This window comes from Cherax quadricarinatus, chromosome 81, assembly GCF_038502225.1.
Source record: "Cherax quadricarinatus isolate ZL_2023a chromosome 81, ASM3850222v1, whole genome shotgun sequence".
Taxonomy (NCBI): Eukaryota; Metazoa; Arthropoda; class Malacostraca; order Decapoda; family Parastacidae; genus Cherax; species Cherax quadricarinatus.
Genome location: NC_091372.1, coordinates 13,180,537 through 13,192,867, shown reverse-complemented (window position 1 = coordinate 13,192,867; position 12,331 = coordinate 13,180,537). Strand labels below are relative to the sequence as shown.

The 12,331-nt window shown below is 38.8% G+C and overlaps 1 protein-coding gene across 1 annotated transcript in view; it reads left to right on the top strand.

Annotated features, from left to right (window-relative positions):
- The window catches only part of LOC128699753 (threonine aspartase 1), a 65,304-nt gene that overhangs the window by 21,830 nt on the left and 31,143 nt on the right, over positions 1-12,331 (top strand). Inside the window, exons 2-3 of the mRNA XM_053792484.2 lie at positions 7,199-7,278; positions 9,071-9,180. Of these exons, the coding sequence (XP_053648459.2) occupies positions 7,199-7,278; positions 9,071-9,180 (190 nt within the window). The remainder of the gene's footprint in view (positions 1-7,198; positions 7,279-9,070; positions 9,181-12,331) is intronic.

The following is a 12,331-nucleotide window of genomic DNA, read 5'->3' as shown; positions in this document are numbered from 1 at the left end:
TACTACCGTCCTGCCAAGTGAGTGTAAAACGAAAGCCTGTAATTGTTTTACATGATGGTAGGATTGCTGGTGTCCTTTTTTCTGTCTCATGAACATGCAAGATTTCAGGTACGTCTTGCTACTTCTACTTACACTTAGGTCACACTACACATACATGTACAAGCACATATATACACACCCCTCTGGGTTTTCTTCTATTTTCTTTCTAGTTCTTATTCTTGTTTATTTCCTCTTATCTCCATGGGGAAGTGGAACAGAATTCTTCCTCCGTAAGCCATGCGTGTTGTAAGAGGCGACTAAAATGCCGGGAGCAAGGGGCTAGTAACCTCTTCTCCTGTATATATTACTAAATGTAAAAGGAGAAACTTTCGTTTTTCCTTTTGGGCCACCCCGCCTCGGTGGGATACGGCCGGTGTGTTGAAAGAAGAAATATATATATTTATATATACATATATATATTTATATATATATATATATTATATATATATAAATATATATATATATATATATATATATATATATATATTTTCACCAAGGAGAAGGCTGAAGGCAGTGGAGATGTCATGTCTGAGGGCAGTGTGTGGTGTGAATATAATGCAGAAAATCCATAGTTTGGAGATTAGGAGGAGGTGTGGGATTACCAAAACTATTATCCAGAGGGCTGAGGAGGGGTTATTGAAATGGTTTGGACACGTATAGAGGATGGAACGAAATACTAGAATGACTTCAAGACTATAAATCTGTAGTGGAGGGAAGGTGGGGTAGGGGTCAGCCTAGGAAAGGTTGGAGGGAGGGGGGTAAAGGAGGTTTTGTGTGCGTGGGGCTTGGACTTCCAGCGGGCACGCATGAGCGTGTTTGATAGGAGTGAGTGGAGACAAATGGTTTTTAATACTTGACGTGCTGTTGGAGTGTAAGCAGCATAACATTTATGGAGGGATTTAGGGAAACCGGCAGGCCGGACTTGATTCCTAGAGATGGGGAGTACAGTGCCGGCACTCTGAAGGAGGGATGTTTAATGTTGCAGTTTTATAACTGTAGTGTAAGCATGCCTCTGACAAGACGGTAATGGAGTGAATGATGATGAAAGTTTTTCTTTTTCGGGCCACCCTGCCTTGATGGGAAACAGCCGATGTGTTAATAAAAAAAAATATATACATGTATATACAGCCTCTCCTCACTTAGCAACGTACTCGTTTACCGACACCTCGGACTTATGACAGGCTCTCTGACCAGTATTTTTACCTAAGTAATGTACTATATTAGAGCTGATTACCTCTGTTATGTTTATTTCAAAATACAGTACACGTACACTACCATAACAACATTTAAAAATACGTATACCAGAAATATTATGAATGGTGCAAAGGTGACATTAAAACAATATAAAAGATGGTTGACACAAACCCACTACCATTATAGTATGCCCCTCACTTAGCGACGAATTCGTTTAACATTGTGGTCTTAGGAACGGAACTCCGTCGTGAAGTGAGGAGAGGCTGTATATATAAATAAAGGCGACACTGAGAGCAATTTTAATTTTGGGGATCTGGAGAGTGAAAGAATCAAATGACACATAGTAACATTCTCTTTCCTTATTCCTTTGGGGAGGAGAGGATGTACTGTACCGTAATTCAGGTGAAGGGATCTTGATTCAGGGAAGTAAATATGATTATCTCCCATTTGCTAAGTACTCCATGAACCTTAGCCCTTACCCATGAGTATAATAATGATAATTACTAGATGTATTTTAGTCAGTGTCTGATTTGAGGAAGGTATGACTATATTCCACATCCTTGGTCCTCTGTGCCTCAATACATGCAATTTAAATAATGCAGTGTGTGGCACAAGTTGATAATGCAATTAAGTATTAACATTGTAGATTTGAAGAAAATCTGAAGAGGCTTCACAAGTCATCATGTGGTAACTAATATCTAAATTTCTTCAATAAAAATAGTAAATTAGGACATGCACAGCCCAGATCTAATTCAGTCCCTTCACAAAAACCAAAAAGACCAATATCTTAAAACATAAAAGTACATTAAGTCCTAGACCCCCTCAGGTGTTACAGTATCAAGTTATCAACATGGAAGCCTTGAAGCTCCTCTGGTGTTATCAAGTTATCAGCATGGAATCCTTGAAGCTCCTCAGGTGTTACCACATTATCAACATGGAATCCTTGAAGCTCCTCATGTGTTATCAAGTTATCAACATGGAATCCTTGAAGCTCCTCAGGTGTTACCACATTATCAACATGGAATCCTTGAAGCTCCTCAGATGTTATCAAGTTATCAACATGGAATCCTTGAAGCTCCTCAGGTGTTACCACATTATCAACATGGAATCCTTGAAGCTCCTCATGTGTTATCAAGTTATCAACATGGAATCCTTGAAGCTCCTCAGGTGTTACCACATTATCAACATGGAATCCTTGAAGCTCCTCATGTGTTATCAAGTTATCAGCATGGAATCCTTGAAGCTCCTCGGGTGTTACCACATTATCAACATGGAAGCCTTGAAGCTCCTCATGTGTTATCAGGTTATCAACATGGAAGCTTTGAAGCTCCTCAGGTGTTACCAACATGGAAGCCTTGAAGCTCCTCAGGTGTTACCAACATGGAAGCCTTGAAGCTCCTCAGGTGTTACCAACATGGAAGCTTTGAAGCTCCTCAGGTGTTACCAACATGGAAGCCTTGAAGCTCCTCAGGTGTTACCAACATGGAAGCCTTGAAGCTCCTCAGTTGTTATCAACATGGAAGCCTTGAAGCTCCTCAGGTGTTATCAACATGGAAGCCTTGAAGCTCCTCAGGTGTTATCAACATGGAAGCCTTGAAGCTCCTCAAAAGTGACACTCAGAAATTATTGCATAAAAAGCTGTATTTCAGTTTCTCCCATTTCTTTTTCTCTCCCCACAAAAAAACAAATGGGATTTACACAGGCCAAAATCACATCGAACATTTCTCTTAAGTAAAACTGACTTGTTTTTAAGAGCAAGTACGGAAAGTCATTTTTATTTAAGCTTACTGTATATAACATTCAAATTTTTAACACTGGTCTTGAGGGCACAAAAAATTTTATTGATTTAACTTAAGATAACTAAAGAAAGTCAAACACTGTGACTTACATTTAATCAGAGAAGATATTGTCCACTTATTCCACAGAAAGTAATTTGAATAATAAAACTGGCATCAAGAGGTTGTTCCCCTTTAGGAAAATACACTAGCACTAAAAGTTTAAAGTCAACCATGTGTATTTTCCAGTTACTGCACAAAATCCAGCAAAATTTTAACCCAGTAAACATTTCATCCATTTCATATAGTGCATCAGCTATTGGATATTGATGCTGTTAACAATTGTAAACTTTTAATCAGAGGAAATCGATAAACTCATAGGGGTCATATAGTACCTGTGAAATAGAGGTATTCAAAGGTGATCCAGACAATGGTCCAGTTCCTTGGATCGAGAGCCCCTCACCAACATCAAAGCAAAATGGCATCTGCACACTCCATTAAATATAGTGTACCAACCTTCTTGTAAGTAGGATACATTAGTGTTGAAATTTTAAAGCTGGTCAGAGGAACCTTTCTCTAGTTATCACACAAATCGAACTTGAGAATGGCCTATGTAATATTGTGCATAGGGCACCCATGCCTACAAAATAGTTGCAGGAATCTTGCCCAAGATACATTACACCAGTGATGAAAATTTGAAGCCGATCAAGTGAGGCATTCTCAAGTAATAGGGTGGATAGGGAAGCCATGTGGCAGGTGTTGCAACTGTTTGAAATAGGAGGTAGCTTACTAAAAGCTGTTATGAGTTTTTATAGAGAGAGTGAAGCTCTGATTAAGGTATGTAGGAAGGAGAGAGACTATTTTCCAGTGAAAGTAGGACTTCAATAGGGATGTGTGATATCACCATGGTTGCTTAACTTATTTATAGATAAGGGTGTAAAAAAAGGGGAATGCTGGTGTTGAGGATGGGTGTGGGTTTTAAATATGCTGGATGTGATATAAACTGTCATCTTTGCTGATGACAGTTCTTTTGGGGGATTATGAAGAAAAGTTCCAAAAGCTCATTGGAGAAATTTGGAAGGGTATGCAAAAGAAGGAAATTAAGAGTGAATGTAGAATCATAGAATATATGAAGGGAAAAAGGTAGATAGTGTGTTGAGGCATTTGTGGTAAGAAAAAAGTTTATAAAGGTAAAAAAGGGAATGTACCCGAGTAAAGTGGTACCAACACTTTTGTATAGGTGGAAAGCATGTATGTGTATTGAATGCTGCAGTGAGAAAGAGGCTAGATGCAGTGATATCTTGATGATGAACAATGTGTGGTATGAATGTCAGAGCGTAGAAATTAAAAACAAACGAGAGGTGACCAAGGGTATAATTCAGAGGGCTGAGGTAGCACTGTTAGGGTGGGTTGGGCATGTAGACACAGTAGAGAGGAAAAGGTTGATATGGAGGGTGTATAAATCTGGGGGTCGTCCCAGGAATGGTTGAAGTGAGGAGGTAAAAGAGGCTTTGAGTTTTAGGGGCTTGAGCATCCAGCACACTTGTGTGTGTGTGTTAGATAGGAATGAATGGAGCCAAGTAGTTGTTAATGGACATTGCTGTTGGAGTGTGAGAAAGGTAACTTTTCTGAGGGATTCATAAGAACTGGTTAGCTGGAATTAAATCCTGGAGGTGGTAAGGGCAATGTCTGCACTCCAATGGCATGGGGATGCTAGAGTCAGAAGGGAATCCGAATTGTGATGTGAGCACACTTCTCAAAAGATGTTAATTAAATGAATGATGGTGAATGTTTTCTTTGGGTCACCCTCCCCGTGGTGGGAGGTGGCCATTAAGGTAAAAAAATTATTCCAAAATAAAATTGAGAAAAATATAAATCTTTACCCATATTTTTTTTAAATCTATATTTGTTATACAGTTTGTATTAAATCAATATAAATGAACCTCACATGTATAACATGAACATGTGCAAAAAAATGAATTTGACAAACACTGTAGAAAAGAGTAATTAAAAATAATATCTTGAGCTGTCTTCTCAGCAGGTGGTTCCGTACCACCTGTGTTCATTATGTATAGTCAGCATCATCTCAGCAGGTGGTACTGTATACCACCAGTGTTCATTATGTATAGTCAGCATCATCTCAGCAGGTGGTACTGTATACCACCAGTGTTCATTATGTATAGTCAGCATCATCTCAGCAGGTGGTACTGTATACCACCAGTGTTCATTATGTATAGTCAGCATCATCTCAGCAGGTGGTACTGTATACCACCTGTCTTCATTATGTATAGTCAGCATCATCTCAGCAGGTGGTACTGTATACCACCTGACTTCATTATGTATAGTCAGCATCATCTCAGCAGGTGGTACTGTATACCACCTGACTTCATTATGTATAGTCAGCATCATCTCAGCAGGTGGTACTGTATACCACCTGTCTTCATTATGTATAGTCAGCATCATCTCAGCAGGTGGTACTGTATACCACCTGACTTCATTATGTATAGTCAGCATCATCTCAGCAGGTGGTACTGTATACCACCTGTCTTCATTATGTATAGTCAGCATCATCTCAGCAGGTGGTACTGTATACCACCTGTCTTCATTATGTATAGTCAGCATCATCTCAGCAGGTGGTACTGTATACCACCTGTCTTCATTATGTATAGTCAGCATCATCTCAGCAGGTGGTACTGTATACCACCTGTCTTCATTATGTATAGTCAGCATCATCTCAGCAGGTGGTACTGTATACCACCTGTCTTCATTATGTATAGCCAGCATCATCTCAGCAGGTGGTACTGTATACCACCTGTCTTCATTATGTATAGTCAGCATCATCTCAGCAGGTGGTACTGCATACCACCTGTCTTCATTATGTATAGTCAGCATCATCTCAGCAGGTGGTACAGTACCACCTGCCTTCATCATGTATAGTCAGCATCATCTCAGCAGGTGGTACTGTATACCACCTGTCTTCATTATGTATAGTCAGCATCATCTCAGCAGGTGGTACAGTACCACCTACCTTCATCATGTATAGTCAGCATCATCTCAGCAGGTGGTACAGTACCATCTGCCTTCATCATGTATAGTCAGCATCATCTCAGCAGATGGTACAGTACCACCTCCCTTCATTATGTATAGTCAGTATAGGTTATGTTCCTAGTGGTCCACTAAACAATACTGTACAGTACTAAATTGTTCCCTTGATAAATTTTGTTCATTTTTTGGCTCATTTTGTGTAGTTATAGCATGGAGAGGCCATTTATCTTGTATAACATGGAGAAGCCATTAGTATATTTCTGTTATTATAGAATGGAGAAGCCATTTAGTATATGTTTTATAACATGGAGAAGCCATTTACTATATTTCTGTTATTAAAGAATGGAGAAGCCATTTAGTATATGTTGTATAGCATGAAGAAGCCATTTAGTATATTTCTGTTATTAAAGAATGGAGAAGCCATTTAGTATATCTGCTATTATAGCATGGAGAAGCCATTTAGTATATTTGTTATATAGCATGGAGAAACCATTTAATATATTTGTTGTAGCATGGAGAAGTCATTCAGTATATCTGTTATTATAGCATGGAGAAGCCATTTAGTATGTCTATTATAGCATGGAGAAGTCATTTAATCTTTCATTATTTTAGCTTGGAGAAGCCATTTAGTATATTTTGAATTAAATAATATTGCTAGTTTCAATTTAGGGTCGTATGCTAATCTCCCATGAATGGGCATCATGAAAACTCCAGTGAATAATGGAATTGGTAAAACAATTGGATATGCCAGGATGCAGTAAATGAAAACCCCCGTGAATATAAGGGTTTGACTGTGTGTGTGTAATGGAAATGTGTATTGGATATTAGATTTTTTAAATGTTTACCTTGATTGCAGTACTCGAACTCTTCTGAGGAGGAGGGGGGGAATGCCTTGATGTTGTGAAATGACTTTTGCTCCAAGGAATTGGAGCTACCCTTCAATTATGTCAAACAAATTACCTTCTATTTCTCAGATGCTGTATATCCCTATGGGTTTAGTGCTTATCAGTATAATAACAATTGGGTATTTTAGCTTATTTTCAAGAAATTCATTTTGTATCATTGTTAATTTGTTTAATTATTTTGCTTAAGAAAAAAGTGTACAAGGAAGTGTGATCATTACTTGTTTATATTTTTCTTTTCAGTTTTTTGGCAGGTCCCGGAGCCCAGGAGTGGGCAGCTTCGAACAACGTGGAAACCTGTCAGCCGGGAGACTTGATTGCTGGTGAGTTCATCTCCCTTCATAACACAAAGTTTAGTGGCAAGAGTGCATCAGTTGATCACATAGCTACAATCTGACTAGGTGTTTAATATTGACAAGACAGGGCTATATTGGAAGTATATGCCATCAAAAACTTGTATTAGCAAGCAAGAAAAATAAAAGGACACAAGTCCAACTACTGTGACATTTTATTCTAGCAACGTTTCGCTCTTCAGGAGCTTTGTCAAGCTGTAATGGCTTGACAAAGCTCTTGGAGAGCGAAATGTTGCCACAATAAAATGTCACATTAGTTGCACTTGTGTTCTTTTACTTTACATATTGTTGGTAATTCTACCAACTTATATACAAGCAAGAAAAATTTGTATGTGGCTTCAAGGCAGGTAAGAATCACTTCAGCATTCTTCTCAAATACAGCAAATGATTTCAAGTGCAAACCTGTGCTAATTTACTGTGCAGAGAATTCCCATGTTTTAAAAGATCAAGCCATAACCTTTTTACCTGTTCCTTATTGATCTAACAAATGTGGATGATTGAGATTCTTGTTTGTTCAATGGTTCAAGAATTATTTTATTATTGCAGTGAAGATGTATAGTAGCTTGCAAGAAAGAACCTTGCATTCAAGGTTCTCCTTATTCTTGATAAATCCCATTGCCTTCTTCCAATCTTGCAGTATGTAGACCCCAATGTGAAGGTCAGGATTTTACCATCCTATACTACATCTTTGATACAGCCACTGCATTAATGAAACTTACTAGCATAAGTGCTACTACATACACAAGGCAGCTAATGGAAAAACTCATCGTAGAAATGGATAACATCTCTGAGACTGCCATACCAGAGTTCTGACATTAATTTAACACAGTAGATACACTTATGCACATAAGTGTGTCATGCAATGAAGTGCCTTAATGAGCCATAAATGCTGGCTGGGGTGACTTATGGTCTTGTGTGGTCAGTAAGGTTTCTGGTCTCCCTCAGTAAGGAGTCAGGTTCAGGAAATTCTCTCTCTGGCAAAAACTGTGAGACATGAGGACTTAGAAGTTATTCATGAAGAAGATGTTAATAAACTGTTAGAAGAGGATGACAAAGAAGTGAATGCAGAAGAATTGCTTGAGGAGTTCATCTTCCAGGAAAGAGAGAGAGTGGTAGGTAGGTAGGTAGGTGAGGAAAGGTAACCAGGAGAGGCACTGTTAACACTGCAGCAGTTAGGTAAACACTTCATGTTATTTATAAATTTGCAGATATTTTCACTGAAAAGAACCCTGAAACATCCAAAAGGATTGCTTTGAAGTGGGGTCTGGAGAAGATGATGATGCTTAATAATCAGCCCTATAAAGTACTGCAGGGTAAAACAGATCAGAGATGCATTATATGAGTACTCCATTACAACCATCAACTAGTGACAATTCTGCAAGCCATATGAGCACAAGAGGCAGAACCATCCATCTCAGCCCACTAGGGCCACATCAACCCTCTCCATGCACTTCCAAGTCAATAAGCCATGACAACTTAATATACAGTAAGATATTATACAATAATTGTTACCTAGTAAAATTTAAAAAAAAAAGGTGTTTGGTAAATTTTGAGGTGTGAGGAACATAGCCTTATTTTCCTACATGTTCTTCACTTTGTATAGCTCTGTTTTTCACAGGAACTGGTTCTTATGAGAGGGTTTACTGTATACACAATTATGTATTCTCTAAGTGTGATTGCGAGTTTAAATTTAGAATGTTCAGTACTTAGATTAAACACAAAGCTTATTAGTGATATTTCTTCTTTCTTATTTCTTTTTCAGAGAGATCTCAGCGTATACACGAGGAAAGTCTGCGCAACATTCAAAGACTTCAAGAAGGTGGAGGTAAACGACGAAGATATGCTTTGCCTGAAGAAGAGGAGGAAATGCAGGTTGGTGATGATAAACTGTTTGATTCTTGATAGCCAGATTGTAGCAACACTTGAATTACAGGTACACAACTGATTTTCTAGCAGCAGATGGTCCGGCACCTTTAGTCCGGACAAAATTACAAGCAGGAACTTGGAATTCCTGTGCCCACCAGACAAATTTACTGGGAAGCCTACAGATGGTGTTGAGTGTAGCTGTGCTCATGTGGATTGTTTGCACTGCATTTGCTGGTGGTGATATCTTCATTTTACTAGAGCAACATACCACCTTTATGGAACAAGAAAGAATTAAGAGTAAGACGGAGAATAGGATAGCAGATGAACAAGGAGGCTTTAGGAAAGGTAGGGGGTGTGTGGACCAGGTGTTTACAGTGAAACATATAAGTGAACAGTATTTAGATAAGGCTAAAGAGGTCTTTGTGACATTTATGGATTTGGAAAAGGCATATGACAGGGTGGATAGGGGGGCAATGTGGCAGATGTTGCAGGTGTATGGTGTAGGAGGTAGGTTACTGAAAGCAGTGAAGAGTTTTTACGAGGATAGTGAGGCTCAAGTTAGAGTATGTAGGAAAGAGGGAAATTATTTCCCAGTAAAAGTAGGCCTTAGACAAGGATGTGTGATGTCACCGTGGTTGTTTAATATATTTATAGATGGGGTTGTAAGACAAGTAAATGCGAGGGTCTTGGCAAGAGGCGTGGAGTTAAAAGATAAAGAATCACATATAAAGTGGGAGTTGTCACAGTTGCTCTTTGCTGATGACACTGTGCTCTTGGGAGATTCTGAAGAGAAGTTGCAGAGGTTGGTGGATGAATTTGGTAGGGTATGCAAAAGAAGAAAATTAATAGTGAATACGAGGAAAGAGTAAGGTTACGAGGATAACAAAAAGATTAGGTGATGAAAGATTGAATATCAGATTGGAGGGAGAGAGTATGGAGGAGGTGAACGTATTCAGATATTTGGGAGTGGACGTGTCAGCGGATGGGTCTATGAAAGATGAGGTGAATCATAGAATTGATGAGGGAAAAAGAGTGAGTGGTGCACTTAGGAGTCTGTGGAGACAGAGAACTTTGTCCTTGGAGGCAAAGAGGGGAATGTATGAGAGTATAGTTTTACCAACGCTCTTATATGGGTGTGAAGCATGGGTGATGAATGTTGCAGCGAGGAGAAGGCTGGAGGCAGTGGAGATGTCATGTCTGAGGGCAATGTGTGGTGTGAATATAATGCAGAGAATTCGTAGTTTGGAAGTTAGGAGGAGGTGCGGGATTACCAAAACTGTTGTCCAGAGGGCTGAGGAAGGGTTGCTGAGGTGGTTCGGACATGTAGAGAGAATGGAGCGAAACAGAATAACTTCAAGAGTGTATCAGTCTGTAGTGGAAGGAAGGCGGGGTAGGGGTCGGCCTAGGAAGGGTTGGAGGGAGGGGGTAAAGGAGGTTTTGTGTGCGAGGGGCTTGGACTTCCAGCAGGCATGCGTGAGCGTGTTTGATAGGAGTGAATGGAGACAAATGGTTTTTAATACTTGACGTGCTGTTGGAGTGTGAGCAAAGTAACATTTATGAAGGGATTCAGGGAAACCGGCAGGCCGGACTTGAGTCCTGGAGATGGGAAGTACAGTGCCTGCACTCTGAAGGAGGGGTGTTAATGTTGCAGTTTAAAAACTGTAGTGTAAAGCACCCTTCTGGCAAGACAGTGATGGAGTGAATGATGGTGAAAGTTTTTCTTTTTCGGGCCACCCTGCCTTGGTGGGAATCGGCCAGTGTGATAATAAAATAAAAATAAAATAAATATATATATATATATATATACAGTGGACACCCGGTTAACGATATTTTTTCACTCCAGAAGTATGTTCACGTGCCAGTACTGACCGAATTTGTTCCCATAAGGAATATTGTGAAGTAGATTTGTCCATTGCAGACCTCCAAACATACACGTACAAACGCACTTACATAAATACACTTACATAATTGGTCGCATTCGGAGGTGATCCTTATGCGGGGGTCCACTGTATATATATATATATATATATATATATATATATAAATATATATATATATATATATATATATATATATATATAGATATATATATATATATATATATATATATATATATATATATATATATATATATATTAAATATGCAAGATTACAGGTACGTCTTGCTACTTCTACTTACACTTAGGTCACACTACACATACATGTACATGTTTATTTATACACACTCATCTGAGTTTTCTTTGATTTTATCTTAATAGTTCTTGGTCTTATTACTTTTCCTTTTATATCCATGGGGAAGTGGAATAAGAATCTTTCCTCCGTAAGCCATGCGTGTTGTAAAAGTCAACTAAAATGCCGGGAACAATGGGCTAGTAACCCCTTTTCCTGTAAAGATTACTAAAAAGAATAAGAAGAAGAAAATTGTCAAAGTGGGAAGTCTGAATGTGCGTGGATGTTGTGCAAATGATAAGAAAGAGATGATTGTGGATGTTATGAATGAGAAGAAACTGGATGTCCTGGCTTTAAGTGAAACAAAGCTGAAGGGGGTGGGAGAGTTTCAATGGAGAGGAATAAATGGGATTAGGTCAGGGGTTTCAAATAGAGTTAGAGCTAAAGAAGGAGTAGCAATAATGTTGAAGGATAAGCTATGGCAGGAAAAGAGGGACTACAAATGCATAAATTCAAGGATTATGTGGAGTAAAATAAAGATTGGATGTGAAAAGTGGGTTATAGTAAGCGTATATGCACCTGGAGAAGAGAGAAGTGTAGAGGAGAGAGAGAGATTCTGGGTAATGTTGAGTGAATGCGTGGGGAGTTTTGAATCAAGTGTGAGAGTAATGGTGGTTGGGGATTTCAATGCTAAAGTGGGTAAAAATGTTATGGAGGGAGTAGTAGGTAAATTTGGGGTGCCAGGGGTAAATGTAAATGGGGAGCCTTTAATTGAGCTATGTGTAGAAAGAAATTTGGTAAAAAGTAATACATATTTTATGAAAAAGAGGATAAATAAATATACAAGGTATGATGTAGCACGTAATGAAAGTAGTTTGTTAGATTATGTATTGGTGGATAAAAGGTTGATGGGTAGGCTCCAGGATGTACATGTTTATAGAGGGGCAACTGATATATCAGATCATTATTTAGTTGTAGCTACAGTTAG